This window comes from Pagrus major, chromosome 6 (genome assembly GCF_040436345.1).
Source record: "Pagrus major chromosome 6, Pma_NU_1.0".
In the NCBI taxonomy this organism is placed as follows: domain Eukaryota; kingdom Metazoa; phylum Chordata; class Actinopteri; order Spariformes; family Sparidae; genus Pagrus; species Pagrus major.
The window spans coordinates 37,403,428-37,425,793 of record NC_133220.1 but is presented as its reverse complement, the minus strand read 5'-3'; the positions used below and the strand labels follow the sequence as shown (position 1 = coordinate 37,425,793).

At 38.5% G+C, this 22,366-nt stretch overlaps 1 protein-coding gene across 1 annotated transcript in view; it reads left to right on the top strand.

Annotated features, from left to right (window-relative positions):
* The window catches only part of LOC140997980 (dihydropyridine-sensitive L-type skeletal muscle calcium channel subunit alpha-1-like), a 238,979-nt gene extending 217,474 nt beyond the window's left edge, over positions 1 to 21,505 (top strand). The window contains exon 42 of the mRNA XM_073468075.1: positions 21,309 to 21,505. Within this exon, the coding sequence (XP_073324176.1) occupies positions 21,309 to 21,505 (197 nt within the window). The remainder of the gene's footprint in view (positions 1 to 21,308) is intronic.
* Positions 21,506 to 22,366: the final 861 nt, after the last annotated feature.

The window sequence follows — 22,366 nt, the reverse complement described above, 5'->3', positions numbered from 1 at the left end:
CAAAAGAAGTGTTCACTTTAAATGTAGATATTTGTAAGGTATTTAATATTAAAGGAACAGTGAAGGAAATGAATCCGAGCACTGACTATCACAACTAGCAGTTACCACAAAGCACATGCACAAATAATAATAATCACAGAAAACTGCTCTGTACAGTATAATAGAATTTATTAATGTTAGCAAATTGATCAATAATCAATAATACTTAAATCAAGAAACATCTATCATTCAACTACAGCAACTAAACTATGAAACTAAATGGAGGTGACAGCACGAGGCTTGAACAAACAATGGCAGTTGTCTGTTGACCTAACACGTGCCTTTAATCACAGTGTGATTTGGACAGAGTTGGACTCTGATGCTCTGAATTTGGTGTGGGTGCTACCATGACACATGTCGATATTATGGTGGGGTTGTTACCGATTAGTTTTCAACAAGCTGCTCGTGAGACTATGCGTGTGCGTTTACCCGAACATATGTGTGTGTGTGTACGTGTCCACCTTAATCCAGTGCGCTTCCTCTGCATGGATAAAAGGCGTTGGCCTGCTACAGCATCCTGTAACCAGGCTGATGGTGGTGTTTCTCCGTGTTGTAGCAGAGGAAACAGCAGAGTCCACATGGGCGAAGAACAAAGGGCAAGGCGGGCATTTTCTGAGGGGAAATCCTTCTGCAGGCAGGGATGAGAGAGGCTGGGTTGTGCAGCTCTCCTCTGGATTCGGAATGTGTTTGGTAAACACGGGAAAGACTTGGCTCGACCAGTGAGGTAAAAGACTGCGGCCTAGGCAAAGGTAAAAGCTGATGCTCCCAGCAACATGTTACAATTAGACTGCTTGAGTTGGGGCGTGCAGCGGTTTTTACTCTCAGTGCTGTGCCGCTGGAACTGTGCCAACCAGGTGCCACCTACTGGACACTAGGGTTGGTGCAGTTTCCTTTGTTAGTGCGTGGAGGCTGCATTTTTAGACTTTGGTTTACCATGCAGGCCTCTCTATTGTTAGAACCATGTGGTGAGGGTCCCAACACCACAATTTATTAAGTAAGTTGTTTCACATTGGACCCGACCTGCTGTTTAACCTTAAAAGTCAAAGCAAAAGGGTCACTTTGGGGAAAAACTAAAGTTGTCTGAAATATAATAATTTGTTGAATTGATGTCTTTTGCGTTGTTTCATGGGGCTTAACTGAAAAGTAACTACAGACTATAATACATTTTTATCACTCTATCTATTTTGTCTCTATCATTCAGCTGTTTCGACCTGGCTATTGTCTCTCAAAGGGCTCAGACTACAGAAGTTTAAAAATTGTGGACACGGACATGAGGAGAGACTTGTCATATGTTTTCCTCTAATCTCAAACATGCACACAGTACAACATTTTTAAAGTGCACACACTACAGGATATTAATACGGTTATAGTGCCAGAGGGAGAAATGCACCACCACCACCACGAATTAACTCATGATCTCATGGGGAAGCAGATGTAAACAAGATGGAAACTGAAGCGGTGCACCAACTTTCTATAGTGATTCTTTGCAAAAGGCTAAAATAGTCTGGATGTTAGAATGGTTGTAACAAATGCAGAAAAATGAAAAATGCAGACAAGGGGTTGTTTATTATTCAACAAAAACTGTAGATGAGATTAGCCTCTAGGACTACACAAAATCGTACTGAGTGGTATATCCGAGGGATCTAACTATATACAGCGATACCGTTGTGGGACGATATCTACCAACCTATCATGTGCTTATTTTGCTCTTAAAGCTCATTAATCTACCAGGGGAAATTGGTATGAACACATTCTTCTGTCTGTCTTTGTCATTGTATTGTTCTGTTTAAACAGCAGAGGGTGCAATCGTACCTGCTCTACTCAGCCTCTAATTGGTTTGCTTTGTTGGTTTCATTCTCAGTGCTTGACTCAAACTGTTAGCTCACACAGAAACTCCGTTAATGGCTGTTTTTGGTGGTGCTTGAGCTATAGTAACACTCTGACCTCTTCACACCGTCACGCTGACCTCTTCACTCATTACCTTCAGCTGCTTTTCGCTGCAAGAGTGTCTCTAGGCTTGTTAGGTGGAGCAAGCAGGCTGGCTGACTGTAGGGCGGGCTGCTACCAGGCTGCCCTGCCACTGCCCCAATACCCAGCCCGAACGACTCTGAAACTCAGAGCTCACACATGTCCTTAATGACTCTGTAAGGACACTCCCACACAGAGTTTAAAAGCCTGCTGTGATTTTATACAGTACATTGTTGGTAGCTGTAAATGTATACAGTATTTTGTTGGTTACTGTAATACATTGCTTGATACTTTAAATGTACACAGTACATTGTTTGTTACTGTAATTCTTTACAGTACATTGTTGATTACTGTAATCTTATACAGTAATCAACAATACTGTAACCTGTATTTAATGTTACTGTAATACCACTATACTACCACTACTTCTACTAGTATCAACAACTACAATAATAATAATGAATAATTTAAAAATGACAAAAGGCCAATATTCTTTCTATTGCAAATATGTATCAAAATAAAAACATCACCAGCGCAACACAAGCTTCAACAAGGCAGCCAAACGAGCAACCGGAGTTCGGGTTACAGGACTGGATATTTCTCCCTTTTTTCAAGGTGATTTTAAAGGTAACAAACAAACCATGTTTTCCTAAACCTGACCAAGTGTTTTTTGTGCCTAAGCTTAACCACAACATAAGCACAACATTCTAACAGTCAGTTCAGTTATTCTGTCAGTCAGCTTTTTGATGAGTGTGTATGAGTGACTTTTGCTTCTTTTTCACCATTTTCCCACTCCTATTACTCTGCACCGAGTCCTGGCTTGATTTTGAACCCCTCTTGGGATTAATGTAGAAGCAACTTCTGGGAAACAAATGAAAAGGTAGAATGATAGAAATAAAGAAACATTCTTTCAGATGCCATTTTTCTATGAATGTTTGTTTTTAACATATTTTGACTATAGATTTTACTTAGAAGGATTATCTTAATTTATTTAAGTTTGTTTTTATACAGGACCACATAACTTATAGATGTCATAGAATTATACAAATAGTATATAGAAACACAATTTGGCTGCCACAAACCTAGTGGAGAGTTTTGAAAGTGAGGGATTCTTTATTTGAGTAAAAAATGATTTATTGTTACTAAATTGATGACTGTAACAATTATTTGAATGAATACATGTTGCCAAGTATCCTCAGGGTTTCTTGCATGTTCAGGACAAATTTCAACAAAAATAAATGATCAGAATACAGATATTGAATCAGATGAATTCATTACTAAAATGTAGAAATTTAGATCTGAGGGGCAAATTTAAAAATATCATAACTTGCAAGTATTTGAAGTACAGCTTTAAAATGTTAAAGGATCCAATGAATTCAATAGAAGTTTTACCATGATTTCTTTTAAGAAAATCAATGATGTGAACTGAGAAAAGTTCCAAATTCTGGGAGAGTTGGTGTGGATTGACCCAAAGTCAATCAAGTCCAGCTGTGTGGTAAAGTAAGGAAAGGAAGTAAAGGAAGCTCTTACTTCAGAATGAATTCCAGTGTGCATTCTGCCTCATGCTGATACTGGAGATTAAAGATGTAGTAAGAGGCGAAGACTACCGCGAGTCCAAGAACAAAGCTTGTTCCTTCACACAGGACTTCTTTCTCAATGCTGATCATCCATCGCTGGGGTCTGTGTCTGCATCACTTGAAAGACCTGAAAGAGATGAGACAATACAACCGTTGTATTATAAGACTATATATAACTGCCAACAGTCTAAATAAAACAATAAACATTCATAGTTATACTTTTTTCCCCGTTGTGGGAGAAAAATATGATTCTCCCAGGTCATTCTGTCCTCATACAATAGGACATCATATGCATCCTGTACAGACGTTAAAGTCTGGATAAGGATAGTGAAGACTGCTCTATGAGGAGCATATCTCATGGTTTCTGCAACCTGGTCATTCAAAGCTACTGTAGATATGTCTACAGAACAGAAGTCTGACGAACCAAGCCAAGGCAAAGCTGACTGTTTGCATAAAACTCGTAAGGAGGTCTTCGATCTATCTATGTTAGCAGACTTAGTGTCTGTGTCCTATTTTCCTCCTATCCCTCTGGCTAGAGGTGAGAAGAACTCTGCACTCACCCCTCTTGATATGTTGTTAAACAGATAACCATGGATGGGAGGGATGCTTCCTGAAGCTGTAGATATAATTTGAGCATTTGGGAAGACTTGAGAGGATTAACATGATATTGCTCTGTGCAGACAGATTAAGTTGTTCATCCTTGATCAAGTTTGTATAAATTTACTCAACGTAAGTCATCGGTGTCTCTGAGTCTTCTTCATCTCTCCTGAATGGTCAAGAAGGCCGAAATTCCTCAACACTCGTTTCTGGCTGTGTTTACTGTTCTGCATTGTTTGACAGTTCTAAATAATTTAGATACAAAAAAAACACATTTGCAGTTCAAATTTCAGACATTCTTATGAATTTTCATATGCCTCACAAACGCAAATTTTGTTTCACAGTTATGACAGAGTTCACAATTAAACATTTTGGAAAATAAATTAAAATCCAGCCTTTAGTGATAAATAATTTGTCAAAAATAAAGCTAAATGAAATGAGGGGGAAAAAAACATGAAGCTAATCTATCAAAAAATTAAAGCTAATTCCTTGCAACAGTTTCGAACAGACAACAAAAATAGTTAATTTAGAGCAAGTTTCTAGAAAGATCTTCGAAAAGATGTATGGCTCTTGTTGCCAATGTGTAAAACACAAAGCACTATGTTAGAAATACTACCTCAAATTACCTTCAAGCAAAAGCAACAGTGTTGTTTTAGTGTTAGGCTAATGTTAACTAAGACAAAATGGTGACATGTGCTAGCCTAATTTTAGCTAACCCGAATACTGCAAACGTAAAGCTTTTCAAAAGCTTTGTTACAACACTGTTTTCAGCAACAGGAAATTTCACACACGGTTTCTTAGCCATTTTTTCCATATTTTTACACAGAATAAAAGTGGTTACTTATGTTAGTCAGTGATGTTTACTCCAGACATCTGAAACAAAGGCTTGGCAGGTTGTAGAGTGGCCGTGTGTGCAGCATAAAGAAAGAAGATCTTGCTACGTTAGTTTTTTAAGTTTAATTTCCCTCCCTTTCCTTTACCTTTCCAAGATGCTCAGCTGTTTACAGAAACATTTACAGTAAATTCCTGTAAATAATGGCAGTTTCTTCAATTGCTGTAATCATGTTTATTTTCTCACAGAATGCATTGCAGTTTACAGCATGATGCTGTATTACATTTTTACAGTAAAATACCGTTCAGATTTAACTGTAAATGTATATCAAAGGTTTACAGTGTATTTACTGTGATTCTTTACAGGAGTGGGTTGATGACTGTGATTTTCACATGTGAGAAGTGAGAAGATGTACAGTTACGGTCAAAAGTTTCCATCCACTTGTAATGAACATGTATATCATGGCAGTCTTGAGTTCCAATGATTTCTACAGCTCTCATTTTTCTGTGATGGAAGGTTCAAACAAACACTTTGTGTTGAATATTTAATTTATTATAGGTCTTCTGAAGATGTGACCAAACCTGCTGGTACAAAAATATACATACAGCAATTCTAATATTTGGTTGAATGTCTCTTGGCCATTTTCACCTCAGTTAGGTGCTTTTGATAGCCATCCACAAGCTTCTAGTAGTCCTCTGGATGAATTTTTAACCACTCCTCTTGACAGAATCTGTGAAGTTCAAATTGCTGGCTTCCTTCAGCACAGTCCACATGTTCTCGATGTGGTTCAAGTCAGGACTCTTGGAAGGCCACTCCAAAACTTAAATTCTAGCCTGATTTAGCCATTACTTTACCACTTTTGATGTGTGCTTGGGACCACTGTCCAACTGCACCCAAGAGCCAATCTTCTGGTTGATGAGTTAAGGTATTCCTGAAGAATTTGGAGATAATCCTCCTTCTTCATTATTCCAATTACTGTTTTTGGCAGCTAAACAGCCCCACAGCATAATACTACGACCACCATGCTTGACAGTAGGTATTGTATTCTCTTTTGTTTCCTCCAGAGGTTTTTTTCTTAGTCCATGTGATTGAACTTTGCCTCATCTGGTGCATTAAGTTTTTTTTCCACCACTACACTGACCTGATACAATCCCCATAATATTGTCAAAAATGTCATGTGTTGAAAATTATTTTTTAAAAATGTTTTTCATTTGAGCCCTTATGTCCTCTAGTAGGATTATATCCCAATCAGAAGCTTTTTTTAATACATCCTTGAACTGCAGTGTATTTTTGGAGACATTGTCAAAATTAAGGCTAGTGGTTGTAAAGGAGACCATGCACATCTTGTCAGACATTTTTTTATTTCACTTTAATTTCTCGGCCTCAGTACATCACAGTCACTCATTTCTTGTTACTCACAGGCTTATGCACAAATGTGTAATTTTTAGACTTTTACTTCTCACTGCAATATAGAGCTATAAGTCTAGAATGAGCATTTGTGAAGTTGCCCGAAAATCAGCAAAAAGTAATATTTACAACAACAACAACATTTAGATTTAGATTTAACGTTTTAGGTAGAGAGTTGCTAATTCTCAGAAGAATTTTAGACTCAGCGTGATGAATCAGATCTGTTTAATACATGCAGCATGGAGAGAAGACCCAAAGTGTTCTCTGCAGTCTTCCAAATGTTTCTGACTTAAATACAGTGGCCACAAACTTTACAACAGTTGTTAATTATTCCTTCCCAAAACAATGACCCCTTGATGTTTGTTTTGAAACTGCCTTTTCCAGGGCAGTGACCATTTGCTGTTTTATTAGAATTTAAATCTCATCTTATCTACCTTCCTGTACACACCTCAGGCAAAGAGAATTGCCCCTTATGACTTTCTGACCCTTACACCTAAGGGGGAAATATCACCTCCTCTCACATCCTGATTTGTTCTTTATAGTACATTGATTACTAAATTCAAAACAATTTAATTTCTGACAATTTACATACAATTAGATTTAGATTTAGATGTAACATTAAGATTTAATAATTTTTAACATATAAACATATTTTTAATAATTTATGTCTCAAATGTGATGAAAATAGCTAAATGTGAAGAAAATTAGCTAACTATTGAAAATATATCAGTTTGAAAACTGCAGTCAAATTTATTACATTCGGCACCCCATACAGAGTGACAGGGTGCTATAGCAAGTGTGGCGGCACGAGGGTCGTGCTTTGGGCAGCACTTGATTAAGAATGAATTTCACGCCAAACAACGCCACCCTGGGAGTTTCACCCAGGGACCCTTTTTTTTAGAAGACTATTACTACTAACCAAAGAAGGCACTCAGGTTCGTTTTACAATGGAGGCAGAGACAGCATTTCTGGGTACAAAAAATGTTTTTTTTTTATTAAGTACAATTCAAAATCTTAAAACTCCAATGTTGATAAGTTACTCACTCGGGGGCAAAAAGGGGAACCAATCAGGGCTGAGGCTTACTGGGCAGATGAGTCCAAAACAAAGGGGATCCCAGGAACACCACACGTGCAGTAAATAAAAGTGAAACAAAAACCCAAAAGGTGCAGACACAAGGGAAATCCGCCACCCTAGGCTCAGCGCCTGAAAGGGGGGGTCAGAGGACAACAAGTGAGAAACAAGAAATTAGATACAACTAATCACAACACACACATAAGAAATCAAGAAATTAAATATACAAGATCTCTAATAACACAATAGCAAATCAAATAGAATTAGCATAATCTACATCAGCACAAATGAAATTTACCTGCAACCAAAATAACCGTAAAGCCAACATAAGAGTCAAAATTACAGGTTGCAGTGAAAGCAATTTTTTCAAAAGAAACAAAGAAAATGCCATAAAGAGCAACTAATCATACAGAAAATAAAATAAACTTTCCCACTGTTCTCTCTCTCACACACACACACACGCAGGTTAAGATGCGGCAGGTCCGAAAATAAACAGTAACACGACCTGGACAAAGGAGCCGAGCTAGCGCTTAGCCAGCTGTAGTGAGCAGCCGGGAGCCAGGCAGACAGCGTTGGAGTAGCTTACCGCAGTAGCGGTTACAAATAACAGTCTGTAGGCGAGCAGTGGGAAGCGCAGCAATAGCAAGGAGGCAAAGCAAAGAATATAGGTATCTTTACCCGGTCAGGCAATCCCGATCGGCACGACGGGGAATAAAGCGCTCGGCTACCTGAGGGCGACCAGCAGCGGACAGCAAGCAGCACACAGTGAGCGGTGAGCAGCGAGCAGCATGCAGCTAGCGGTGAGCAGCAGGCAGTGCGCAGCGTGCAGCCAGCAGCAACACCCAAGCGAGCCTCTGCCATCAAATAAAAGCGGAAGTGGAGGGCGTCAGGAAGTGACATGACCCAGGCTCCGTCAGGCAAGAGGACAACCAGGTGCCTTCTGCCTGCCCTTTATAAGGTGCTCTCTCACAGCCAATGGCTGGGAAGAGCCACACAGCTGAAATCCACCACACAACTTCATATTGCTACACTAGCTCTACTGAGGGCTAGCTTTCGCACAGGACTTTAGTTTTAGTATCAAAATAAACATGCTGTGCAAAAATAAAATCATTCAACACACATATCAAAGTTTTATAACAAATTGTTTGTTTTTTGTTTTGTTTTTTTTTTACTTTTTTGGTTGAAAAAATTATGTTCTTAGCTGACTTAATTGACATATACCACATGCCTGGAGCAAAATGACTTGTGAACAATAAGTTTCACATGCAACAGTTAGAATTCTTACAAAGCTTTATTGTTGGATATATAAACAGTGTGACAACTTGCCAATGTGACAAGATGCCTTTCTCTCTTCTACATGTAGAGTAAATTGCAACTTGTTAATCAAAATTATTTTATTAGAATCAAAAACTGATATAAAGTAGTCAGCTGTTGCCTGGCTTATGAAAAGTTCAGGTTAATGACAGCAGCTGTGTGATATATATTGTTATTAAAAATAAGTGAGAAGTTATCTTCTTTACTTTACTCCATGTTTAAAGGTCCTATTTGTAATTTTGAGTGTCATTCTCAACTCATCAATTACTGACGTTTTGGGATTAATGGACAGGTCAGCCACCACCCCAATGCGTCGGTATATGACAAGTTGGGAAAGCCAAAGCATCAGTATTTGACGAGTTGTGAATGACACTCAAAAATGTACTTTTCTTACAGATATGATCTGACATGAATTGGGAGCCAATGAAGTGAGGCTGCGATTGTAATAATATGATAAAAATGTTCTTGTTTGTGTTAAGACTCTAGCTGCAGCATTCTGAACCATTTGCAGACATTTAGTGCTCTCATGTGGCAGACCTGAAAATAAAGCATTACTGTAATCCAGTCTAGATGAAACAAAGGCATCAATTAGGATCTCTGCATCAGCCATGGACTGGAAAGACCTAATTTGAGCTAAGTTGCGTAGGTGGTAAAATGTGATCTTGATAATTTCTCTAATGTGCTAATCAAAAGAGAGAGTAGAATCAAATGTAACACCAAGATTCTTGACAGTTGAACTTGAAGAAATAACACGGTTGTCAAGAATAACCATTACCTTATCAAAATGGTGTCTCTGTCAAGCGGTGCCAATGACCAACATCTAAGTTTTATCCGAATGTAAGAGCAGGAAATTCTCTGATATCCATTTTTTCACTGCAGACAAGCAGGTCTCTAAATGTGGAATCTGAGAAAGATCGTCTGCTCTTATAGGTACATACAGCTGAGTATCGTCCACACAGCAGTGGAAATGTATTCCAATAACTACAAATAATTGGGCCAAGATGTGAAATATATATAAAGAGAATAGGGAAGGGCCAAGAACAGAGCCCTGGGGAACTGTATACTTTACATTGGTAAATATTGTAATATTATCATAAGAAATGCATAGTGTTCTATGCGATTGGTAAGACTTTAGCCAAGCGAGAGCCAGGCCAAAGATGCCAAATTGACTTTTTGAGGTCAATCTAACAGTATGCCATGGTCTTTGGTATCAAATGCAGTGCCGAGATCCAGTAACAGAAGCACCAAGGTAGAGTTTGAGTCCATAGTAGTAGAATGTCATTTACTACTTTAGTGAGTGCAGTTTCAGTGGAATGACAGGCTCGGAAAGCTGATTGAAAAGGTTCAAAAAGATTACTATTAATTTGGTAGGCTGAAAGTTGCTGAGACACAACTCTTTCTAAAACCTTAGAAATGAAGGAAAGGTTAAATAATGGTCTATAATTATTTAGAGACCCAGGGTCAAGGTGAGGTTTCTTAAGTAGAGGCTTAACCACATCAGTCTTAAAGCTACTATAGGCACAGCACTGGGCATGGGTGATACATTTTCAATATTCAGCATTGTTTAAGATCCTTAAACAGTTTTGCTGGCAGGGGGTCCAGGAGACCAGTTTAGACAATGTCTCAAGAGAGAAAATGTTAAGAGCTGAGACTAACTGGGAACAGCAAAAGGATGTTTTACAATCAGTTTGCAGAGGAAGCTACAGATGAAGAGGCAAGTGTGAATCTAATCTCATCAATTTTATTACAAAATAAATCTAAGAAATCATTTGCGGTAAAGGGTGCATAGCTCGCAGACTGTGGTTTTTGAGTAATTGTAGCTACAGTGTCAAAGAGAACTCATGGATTGTGTTTATTGTGTATTAGGCCAGAGAAATATGCTGTTTTTGCAGCATTAAGAGCACACTTCTAATTAAGGACACTATGCAAGATAGCAAGTTCCATTTTCTGCAGGCCTGCTTAGGATCTTGGGTTTCATCTGTAAACCAGGGTGTAGATTTCTTTGATCATCTTATTTTGGTAGCAACAGGTGCAACAGAATCAAGGAAAGAAACAACTACTGAGTTAAGGTCATTAGTGAACTTTTCAATAGGTCCTGTCACTATTGTAACAGGAGCCAGGACCAGAGGCAATTTCTCACTCCACTAAATTAATCAAAAATATTTATTTTGCCAGAGACAAAAATTTACACTAATACAAAGTTAAAAAAATACCCTTAATTATAAAGACCATACACAATAAAAAAAACAACTTTTTTTCAAATTTTTAATTTTTGTATTTTAGAAAACCTAATATTTACTATTATATCTATGTTAAGTTTTTACTTTTGAATAAACTATATTTATTCTGTACTCACACTGGTGTAGCAGAACAATGCTAGACAGATAGCAAACAAAAACTTCCACAATCCGTCTTCTGGTTTTGTGGTTTAGTGTTTCTGTAAAACTGATACAACACAACAAAAATAACAAATCAATACACATTGTACACGATACATATATGTACATGAAATGATGACAAAGCAAACATTTGCAGCTTTAAAGCGGTCATTAACTTAGTGTATATTGCCCTTTTTAGAACAACTATGAATTTTAATCAACACAAAAAATATGAATTTAAACAATATCTGAGTTATACTCATGGACAAATCTTTCCCAAGGCTGTAACATAAAGAAAATGCTGCACACACTGTAGGCTGCTAGCTCATCAACTGAGCACATGGTGAGAAAATGAAACGTCAGATAATTAACTATACCAAAAACTACCAGCAGGTGGCGATAAACAGTTGAGGGATCAGCACAATATTACTCGATTTTTGTTACAGGCAATTTAACTCTTTACAAATAAAGATGCAGACGCATGCTCGGTGCACTCAATAATTGTATTTCAAGAGGAATGATCATGATATATTGCTATATAAATATTTTGTCCTAGTGTGGACAGATTTTTCCAGTGCATTAGTGTCACAACCATCCTGGAATCAGTCACAAAACCTTAAAGCTGTCGCTGAGATTAAAAATAAAGGTGTTTCAGTACTCATGTAATAATGTAGTAATGACTGCTGTAGATGCATGGGTCGGATGGTGAACCCGTTGACAGGCATTGTGGCTGGTGTAATCCCATTGAAAGATGGTCTATTGTTGAAATGATTTACTGCATAGGGTTTGGCTTGCATGTTAGCCTGAAACTGAAATAAATTACTGTTTAATTCTTCTCCCTGTTTTCTCAGCCTTTATTAGGAGTCATTTTGAAGAATTGGAACCATTGATGTCTATCAGAATACTTCAAAGCCATCACCTTTGACTTTGGCAATATGGAGATGGCAGGACCTTCTCAACGGACACAGGGAGGACTGTGATGAAAGGGGCTACAAAGACTACCAACCCTGCAACACCACTTTCACCCTTTGTAGAGCATTAGGTTTAGGACCAGGAGGAAAAACTTTTATTTGTTAATGTCAACTAACATTGAAGACATGTAAAACCACAGAACACTCCCTGCTACATAACGACTTTTCTTGTAAAATTATCAAACACTGAACTGGTGTGAACTTTTGCTGTGGTTATGCTGTTTAATGAAGAAATACTAGGTCCTTTACACGTATAAGAATGTCTTTTTTTTGTCTGTTGTATTCTGGAGCCATTGATATGCTTAAAGTTGCATAAATGGATTTGTTTATGCCACTTGGGGACAGCAAGCTGTAAAGACAATAACAATCACCTTAAAAAGACATCCAGCCGTTCATATCCAGTACACATTAACATTGATTTGGAGCTAAATTGCTATCCAAAATTCACTCTCATTTTGGGTACCAACAACTCCTGAAGAGTCAGGATTAGGGTTATATTGGGTTCTAAAGCTGCTAGATCAGTGGTAGTCACACTGTTTTTCTTACATGTCGCAAGCATGGAACAGAAGCTGTGAAAATGTATTTTATTAAATTGTGTTTATTAAATTCTCTTCTAAAACTCTAGCTCGATGGCGGCTCTTCCTATCATTGTCAGGCTGAATTCACCAAGTGTTGGATTGTGCACCCACTAGCAGGGAATGTGAGCCCGGGTTAGACCATGGTGAGGTGTTGGTCACATTGTGTGAGACAATCCAAGTTTTCATTCGTCAGTGTTCCTGTGTTTTCTTTTCACAGTGTTCATGACACTGTGACTGCAGCATTATCAGAAAATGTTTTCGTTATGACTTGGGTCAGAGATGATGGGATATGGGTTATCAATTACAGTCATTGTAGTTTTGCATATCTTTGAATCTTAATTCAAACTTCTCAGTGTCACCAAGACTCCCACATTGCTCTCAGTGGTAAAGTAATGACAGGGTGCCCAAATAGCAAAGGGCATGAAACTCCTCCCAAAGTGTCTTTCTTTTATTGCAGGTTGGTTGTCTACAAAATGGGGTCTAAAAGTCTGATACCACTAGTCAAGATACCCTTATTTTACTATTGTTGCCTTTATCATGTTTCTTTTTTATGGTGTGGTCTACAGTTTATGTGAAGTGTTTTAGAGTTCCATTAACTGCCACCCTGAGAAACCTTGATGCCGAGAAAGTTTGTCTTTGTTTAGAGCCACAATTTGACTTCTGACACTCTCACTTACTTTCTGAATCCTGAAACATTCTGATTATTTTTATGTTTATGTGATAATATTAATAATGAGGGTTTAATGAAGACTCAAAATTCAAATTGAATATTAGTGTAATTTGTTTGTTCATCATTCTCTTTCAGGCCACTTCACTGCATTAATCACAGTGATTCATAATTCGACATGGCCTTTTCATTTCTTAGCTTTTTTGTCACATTAGCCTAAAACAAAAACATACTGCCCCAAGTGTTTTTTTGACGATCAAGTCATTGTGTGACATAGGCCTTCTCGTAAAATAGTGACAATCCTGGCAAGCAGTGATGAACAGGCCCTTGGCCTCTTACAATGGCCAAGCATGGAAATTGACCGCACTGCCACGCCCACCAGGTATATCGGAGGCGAAAGCTTTTGATAACTTTTCATCTTCAAGGTCTGAGGATGATACTTAGTGAATGTGATGTGGTGTTAAATCTGTAGGCAGAGTTAGTTAAAGCACAACCATAGAAATGGGTGAAAATGGCAGCGAAATTTCTACTTTGAACTAAAATCGCCAAATTCCTGTCGGACTGAGGGTATGAGTCCAAGAGGGTTTCTTGTGCGTCTGGTCATGATACATGTGTACCGACTTTCGTTAATGTATGTGCATGTAGGAGGCAGGGCTTCAAGTTTGAAATATTCCAGGGGGCGCTATGGACCCATCTTTTCACTTAACACAGTATTGATGCATAGACCTATTCAGGGCGAACCCCTTTACATGTGTGACCAATTTGGTGTAGATGGGAAATTGTATGTTGAAGTTATAAGGACTTCCTGCGTTATGGCAAAGAAAAAATTGACCGCAGTACCACGCCCACCAGATATAACGGAGGCGAAAGCTTTTGATAACTTGTCATCTTCAAGGTCTTAGGATGATACTTAGTGAATGTGAAGTCTGTGGTGTTAAATCTGTAGGAAGAGTTAGTTAAAGTACGAGGCAGGAAATGGGTACGTACAAAATGGGAAAAGCCATAAGGGGGGCATTAGGGGGCGCTACTGAGCTGTTGTGCCGTGCCTGAGGGCAGTTATGGTATTGAATTAACGTACTCATGGGTTAGAAGCTACGTGCTAAATTTGGTGAGTCTGCGATCATCCTAAAGTCCCGAAAACAGTGCCGGAAAAATGAAAATCGCTGCACGCCTTTCAAGATGGCCGACTCCCTGTTGCAGCAAAAATTCTGACAAAAATAATTCCTGGCTAAATCCTTGAGACCCATGAGTCCTGTAAATTTCATGACGATCCGAGAATGTTTCTGCGGCCTGACCCGATGTTAGGTGGCGCTATGGAGTCGCCTGGCCACACCCACCCCCAATCATGTTGAATTCTAATAGCAGCACACGAATGTGACTTATCTTCCGAGTTTGGTGAGTTTTGGGGTATGTTAAGGCCGCCAAATATGCGATTGTTTGGGAGGACTAAGAAGTATAATAAACAATCCTTACAGATACAATAGGGCCTTCGCACTGTCAGTGCTCGGGCCCTAATAATAACAATAATAATAATAATAATCCTTACATATACAATAGGACCTTTGCACTGTCAGTGCTCGGGTGATAAAATGTGTTAAAGAATTTGGATTGATATATGGGTACAAAGTTAACTTCGAAAAATCGGAAATAATGCCTTTGGTTGGTAATGGACGTTCTGAGCCTGATTTTGTTAAACCATTTCACTAGGCCCCGGCAGGATTCAATTATCTGGGAATCGAAGTCACACCAAAAGTGAATCAACTGCATACTGAAAATATTAACCCCTTGATTAAACGTCTTGAAGAAAATATGGTGAGATGGAAGAATCTGCCCCTTCCTCGGCAGAATTAACCTTATCAAGATGACTATTCTCCCTAAAATCACTTACCCTGTGTCTATGCTATTTGTAATCTTAAAAACAAATGATAGAGATATTAATAAAGCAATATCAGATTTTATTTGGGCGGGCAGGAAACCCAAAATCAAAATGGAGATCCTACAACTCTCTAAGGAACAAGGTGGGTGGGGTTTACCCAAGATTGAAAATTATGTATTGTCAGTAAATGCCAGAATAATTTACTTATGGGTAGCTGAGCAAACAGGACTGCCGTGGCTTGACAGAAACAATGATGTGTAAACCATTCTCTCCAGTAAATCCATAAGACAAAAGAGTGTGCGAATTGCCAATTATAGCAGAGGACAATTTACTAATAACTAACACAGTTAAGACATAGAGTAGTTTAAAGAAACGTTTTAAGAAACTTCACCCACTAAATGACCTTACAACTTTGATGGATAATCTGGATTTATCAGTAGAGGGTGCAGGACCAAATTTCAAAACATGGCTACAAACAGGGATAAAAAGGGTGTGTGATCTCTTTGATAATGTGAAGTTGAAAAGATTTGAGTCCTTAGGAGCTCAGTACAATATACCTATCAGGGATTTCTACATATATTTACAAGTCAGGCATTATGTGCACAAGAGGATGATCGCTCGACATCTCAGATGACTCCCACTTATTAGAAAAAAACTTTCTGGATCATCAAAAATGTGAACATTTTGTACTGAAGTTTTACAATGAGTTACAAAAATTGAACTTGGATAGATTGGCATCACTGAAAACATCTTGGTGTACACTACTTAAAGTGGCAATAGACCAAGAAACATGGTAAGAAATTCTGCCGCTGCCTTCCAGAATATCTATAAGTAATAGATCCAGAGAGATGCAATATAATATATATTGTATATTGTATAATATTTACACAATTTCTGCGTATACCCTACAGTAAGTATACAGCGGGAGCCTCTCCAATCTGTCCCAAATGTAGAAATACTACTGGAACCAGACTACACTGTCGCTGGGAGTGTGGTAAAATCCAACTATTCTGGAAGGCAGTATGCACAGAAATAAGTACAGCTATAGGGGAGCAACTGCTCCCCGATCCACTTGTGTGCCTACTAGGGAGTCTACCAGACTCTCTGAGGATACACAAAGACATAGTCCAGTCTCTTCTGATGTTGGCAAGAAAGACTACAATGACAAAGTGGGCTGGGGACGATCCTCCTAATGTTCAAATGTGGAAATTGATGTCATAACCTTAGAGAGACTGAGGTATTGTATCTGTTTTGGAAAAAATGGGAAGGGCCTCTGGACCATTTAGTTGTATTAAGTGTAACCTGTCATGGAGATAATGAAGGGATTGATGTGTATTTCTACAGTGTATTTCTACTGTGTGATGTGTATTTCTACTGTGTGATGTGCATTTCTACTTTGTGCTGTGTATTTCTACTGTGTGATGTGTATTTCTACTGTGTGCTGGGTATTTCTACTGTGTACTTGGTATTTCCAAAGTGTGATGTGTATTGCTACTGGATAATTCTACTGTGTGATGTGTATTTCTACTGTGTGCTGTGTATTTCTACTGTGTATTTCTGCTGTGTGATGTGTATTTCTACTGTGTGATGTGCATTTCTACTGTGTGCTATGTATTTGTACTGTGTGATGTGTGTTTCTACTGTTCTGTGTATTTGTACTGTCTATTTCTACTGTGTGTTCTGTATTTCTACTGTGTGTTCTGTATTTCTACAGCGTATTTCTACAGCGTATTTCTACTGTGTGATGTGTATTTCTACTGTGTGCTCTGTATTTCTACAGTGTATTTCTGCTGTGTGATGTGTATTTCTACAGTGTATTTCTACCGTGTGACGTGTATTTCTACTGTGTGATGTGCATTTCTACTCTGTGCTGTGTATTTCTACTGTGTGATGTGTATTTCTACCGTGTGACGTGTATTTCTACTGTGTGATGTGCATTTCTACTCTGTGCTGTGTATTTCTACTGTGTGATGTGTATTTCTACTGTGTACTTGGTATTTCCAAAGTGTGATGTGTATTGCTACTGGATAATTCTACTGTGTGCTGTCTATTTCTTCTGTGTATTTCTACTGTGATGTGTATTTTTAATGTTCATTTGTACTGTGTGATGTGTATTTCTACTGTGTATTTCTACTCTGATGTGTATTTTTAATGTGTCTTTCTTTCGTGTGATGTGTATTTCTATTGTGTATTTGTACCGTGTATTTCTATTGTGTGCTCTGTATTTCTACTGTGTATTTAGACTGTGTGCTGTGTATTTCTACTGTGTATTTCTACTGTGTGATGTGTATTTCTACAGTGTGATGTTTTTCTACTGTGTATTTCTACTGTGTGATTTGTATTTCTACTGTGTATTTCTACTGTGTGATGTGTATTTCTACAGTGTATTTCTGCTGTGTAATTTGTATTTCTACAGTGTATTTCTACTGTGTGATGTTCATTTCTGTGTGCTATGTATTTCTGCTGTGTGATGTGTATTGCTACTTTGTATTTCTACAGTGTATTTCTACTGTATGATGTGTATTTCTACTGTGTGCTGTGTATTTTTACTGTGTGATGTGTATTGTTACTTTGTATTTCTACAGTGTATTTCTACTGTGTGCTCTGTATTTCTACAGTGTATTTCTGCTGTGTAATGTGTATTTCTACAGTGTATTTCTACTGTGTGATGTTCATTTCTGTGTGCTATGTATTTCTGCTGTGTGATGTGTATTGCTACTTTGTATTTCTACAGTGTATTTCTACTGTATGATGTGTATTTCTACTGTGTGCTGTGTATTTCTACTGTGTGCTGTGTATTTTTACTGTGTGATGTGTGTTTCTACTGTGTGCTGTGTATTTGTACTGTCTATTTCTACTGTGTGTTCTGTATTTCTACTGTGTTCTGTATTTCTACTTTGTATTTCTACAGTGTATTTCTACTGTGTGATGTGTATTTCTACTGTGTGCTCTGTATTTCTACAGTGTATTTCTGCTGTGTGATGTGTATTTCTACAGTGTATTTCTACTGTGTGATGTGTATTTCTACTGTGTGATGTGTATTTCTACTGTGTGATGTGTATTTCTACTGTGTGCTGGATATTTCTACTGTGTACTTGGTATTTCCAAAGTGTGATGTGTATTGCTACTGGATAATTCTAGTCTGCTGTGTATTTTTTCTGTGTATTTCTACTGTGATGTGTATTTTTAATGTTTATTTGTACTGTGTGATGTGTATTTCTACTGTGTATTTCTACTCTGATGTGTATTTTTAATGTGTCTTTCTATCATGTGATGTGTACTTCTATTGTGTATTTCTATTGTGTGCTTTGTATTTCTACTGTGTATTTCTACTGTGTGATGTGTATTCTACAGTGTATTTCTACTATGTACTGTGTATTTCTACAGTGTATTTCTACTATGTACTGTGTATTTCAACTGTGTGTTTCTTCTGTGATGTGTATTTCTACTATGTATTTCTGCTGTATGATGTGTATTTCTGCTGTGTGCTCTGTATTTCTACTGTGTGATGTGTACTTCTACCGTGTATTTCTACTGTGTGATTTGTATTTCTATTTTGTGCCCTTTATTTCTACTGTGTATTTCTACTCTGTGCTGTGTTTTTCTACTGTGTATTGCTACTGTTTGCTGTGTATTTCTACTGTGTATTTCTACTGTGTGCTGTGTTTTTCTACTGTGTATTTCTACTATGTGTTTCCACTGTGTGCTGTTTATTTCTACTGTGCATTTCTACTGTGTGCTTTGTATTTCTACTGTGTATTTTGACTGTGTGCTGTGCATTTCTACTGTTCATTTCAACTGTGTATTTCTACTCTGTGTTGTGTATTTCAACTGTGTATTTCTGATGTGTATTTCTACTGTGTGTTGTGTATTTTGACTGTATTTCTGCTGTGTGCTGTGTATTTCTGTTTATTTCTACTGTGTGCTCTGTATTTCTACTGTGTATTTCTACTGTGTGATGTGTATTTCTAATGTGTACTTCTACTGGTTGCTGTGTATTTCCGCTGTGTGCTGTGTATTTTGACTGTGTGCTGTGTTTTTCTATTGTATATTTCTACTGTGTGTTGTGTACTTCTACTGTGTATTTCTACACAGCAAAATCTTTAGTGTTTTTTCAGGGTAAATAATTTTGAGTTTGTGGGTATTGATTTTGGTGTTGTTTTAACATTTGTAGTGATCAAATAGCTCTGCGAGCATAGTGCGAATCACGGGGGGGTTTGACTCCCCCAATTACGACCTAATCCCCCCTAAAAGAGGTACAAATAACAGATTGGGGGGGTTGAAACATTTGTCTTTCTTTTCCGTAATCATAAATATTACAATACACAGTATATTCCATATTCATGCCAGGAAGATGCTTGTAGTAAAATGTCAGACACCCCTAAAGTGGACTATACTATTTCATTGTCTGTCTGCCTGTCACTGGCTCACATCCAAGTCGGCGCGTGCACCAAAAAAAAAAAAAAAACTTCACTCCGTTTCAGTGAGTGTTCTAGATTAATGTAAGTAGCTATCTAACTAGTTTATTACACTTAAGTTTCTCACTTTCAGAGTTTAAGAATTATATTGTGTCAGGTGTCTACAGACAAATGCTAACATGCGTCTATGGCTTTCCATTTAAATGTTAAATGTCATTATGTGAATGTTAGCTTACATGTTATTAAATGTAAGCTTTGTGCCTTGTGCATGTCACTCTGGTTAGCATGTCACTCTGGAGCTGTAGTAACCTGTAGGCGTGCATTGCGGTCAAGTTGTAAACAATGCCTAAAGTGTGCTGCGTTGCCAGGTTTGACAGTTGCCCCCGTTTGGAAACAACATTAATTTGAATTGACAGGAGAAATATAATACGGATGTTTGTGTGTTTGTGGTGTTATTTGTGTATTTATTTGTGTATTAGCGTAGTACATCATATTATATTAAACTATTGTATAATATTGTTTTATTTTAATAGTCTTTTGAGTGGTGTTTTAGATAGGCTTTTGCGTTTTTGATATTGATATTGATATCTTTTAAAATAAGCAACCCCTTGCAGTAGTTTTCACTCAGGTATGCAGGAGTTTAATCTATTTGGGTTGTTGAACAATTAAAATCCATGTGTACTGAAAGCTGATTAATTGTAGTAGTTGTATTAGTTCAAATGTATGACTACTTTATTGAACTTAGATTAGATTTCATTTACAGAGCCAACATGAGCAAGAGGAAAGGAGGAGATATCAGGCACTATTTTGGTGCCAAAAAAAAGAGTAAGTTGAAACTTTCTGTGGTTGTTATGTAGGCTTAATACTGAGCATTATAGCATGAATAAAGGTGAATTTTACATGTATGTGCTGTTGTATTAAGGAGACAGAAGGAGATATTGTGAGTGAGCAGGCAGAGGGAGGACAGTAAGCAAGCAGAAAGAGGACAGGAGGACAGAGAGCAGGCAGAAGGAGGACAGGATGAGAGTGAGCAGGCAGGACCAAGTAGTAACAAGGTGAGTTGGAAAGGAGACTACAAAGATGTATTGCCATCATATCAGATATTCAGGCAAATACTAATTTTGGAAACTTTTAAAATGCACGACTACCACACCCTATTGTTCTCAACTAATAAGCTAGGACTTATATATATAAGTGTTGGCCACTGGCAGTTGCTGGCAGTTTGGATGTACAATACTTTGTTGGTGACTGCTGACTGCAAAAGTTGTTTGTGTGGTACATTATGTGCCCCATGAACTGTAAAATGGTGTAAAATTTGGTTTATCTGCATCTACAGACTGCAGACATTTAGTTGGACCATCAAGATACTGTAAGGATTGTAAGACATCTGTTAACTGAAGCACGCGCCTGTGCTGCACTGGGTTCCCTTTACACCCTGGAGAAAATGTTGAACCCCCCAATTGTCATTGTTTAATTCGCACTCTGCATATGTAGTCAATTATACTTACTCTGGGTGTCTTGAGAGTGACAGGACTCAGTGGAACAATGTTGTTTGTTTCTGTTTCCTGTTTTACTTTGAAGTTTTATCCTTGTGTGTCACATCCTGCTTTTCAGTTCCTCCAGAGGGTCTCCGCCGGCCTCCAGAGGGTCTCCGCCTCCGCCGTCGCCGCCGGCCCCCAGAGGGTTTCCGCCGTCGCCTACGGCCCCTAGAGGGTTTCCGCCTTCACTACAGGCCTCCTGATCAGCCACTGTCCCTCAACCTGACCTCCTGGTCTCCCCCAACTCTGACTTTGGAAACCCATTTGGACTGACTGTATGGGCCTCATAAGGGATATGAGTGGGCTAAGTGGGAATGGGCTGGAAGTAGAAAAGTTGTGTGGGCCCCATGTGGGTTCTGTAACATGCCCATGTGGGCCTACTCTATGGGCCCCATAAGGGATATAATTGGGCAAAGTAGGCATGGGGTGGAACTTGGTAACAATATTTGGGACCCATGTTGCTTCAGTAACATGGGCCCCACATGGTAAGCCCATGTGGGCCTACTCTCTGGGCCCCATAAGGGATTTAATTGAGCAAAATAGGCATGGGTTGGAACTGGGTAACAATATCTGGGACCCATGTTGCTTCAGTAACATGGGCCCCACATGGTAAGCCCATGTGGGCCTACTTTATGGGCCCCACAAGGAACCTAGCTAATTGGGCAAAGTCGGCATGGGGTGGAACTTGGTAACAATATTTGGGACCCATGTTGCTTCAGTAATTTTATTTTTTGTATTTTCTACAGTTATGGTCACCCCAAATTTGCACAAATTTTGTCAAATTTTAAAGGGCTGCAGTTTGGGCCCCAGAGCATCTGGCCCCAAATTTTGGGCACACACTCTTGGCCCCAGGATTTAGCAAACCAAATTTGATGCATGTACGTATTGGGGAAAAATGTTCCTCTTTTTTTAGAGCACAAACGGTCTCGGACTTAGACACTCTTACAAGACGCAGCCTCAGAAGTGAGTTTTGAGACCAATTTTTTTTTTTAAGCTTCTGGGGGGCTGAGGCTGGCATATTTCAATCCACACTTGTTTCAGGGCAGGTGCTAAATATATTACGTTGTGTGAAATTCACAGGGGCACCTCATCTTGACCCCCTGAACCCAAATCTATAGCTCCTCCAGTGCTCGT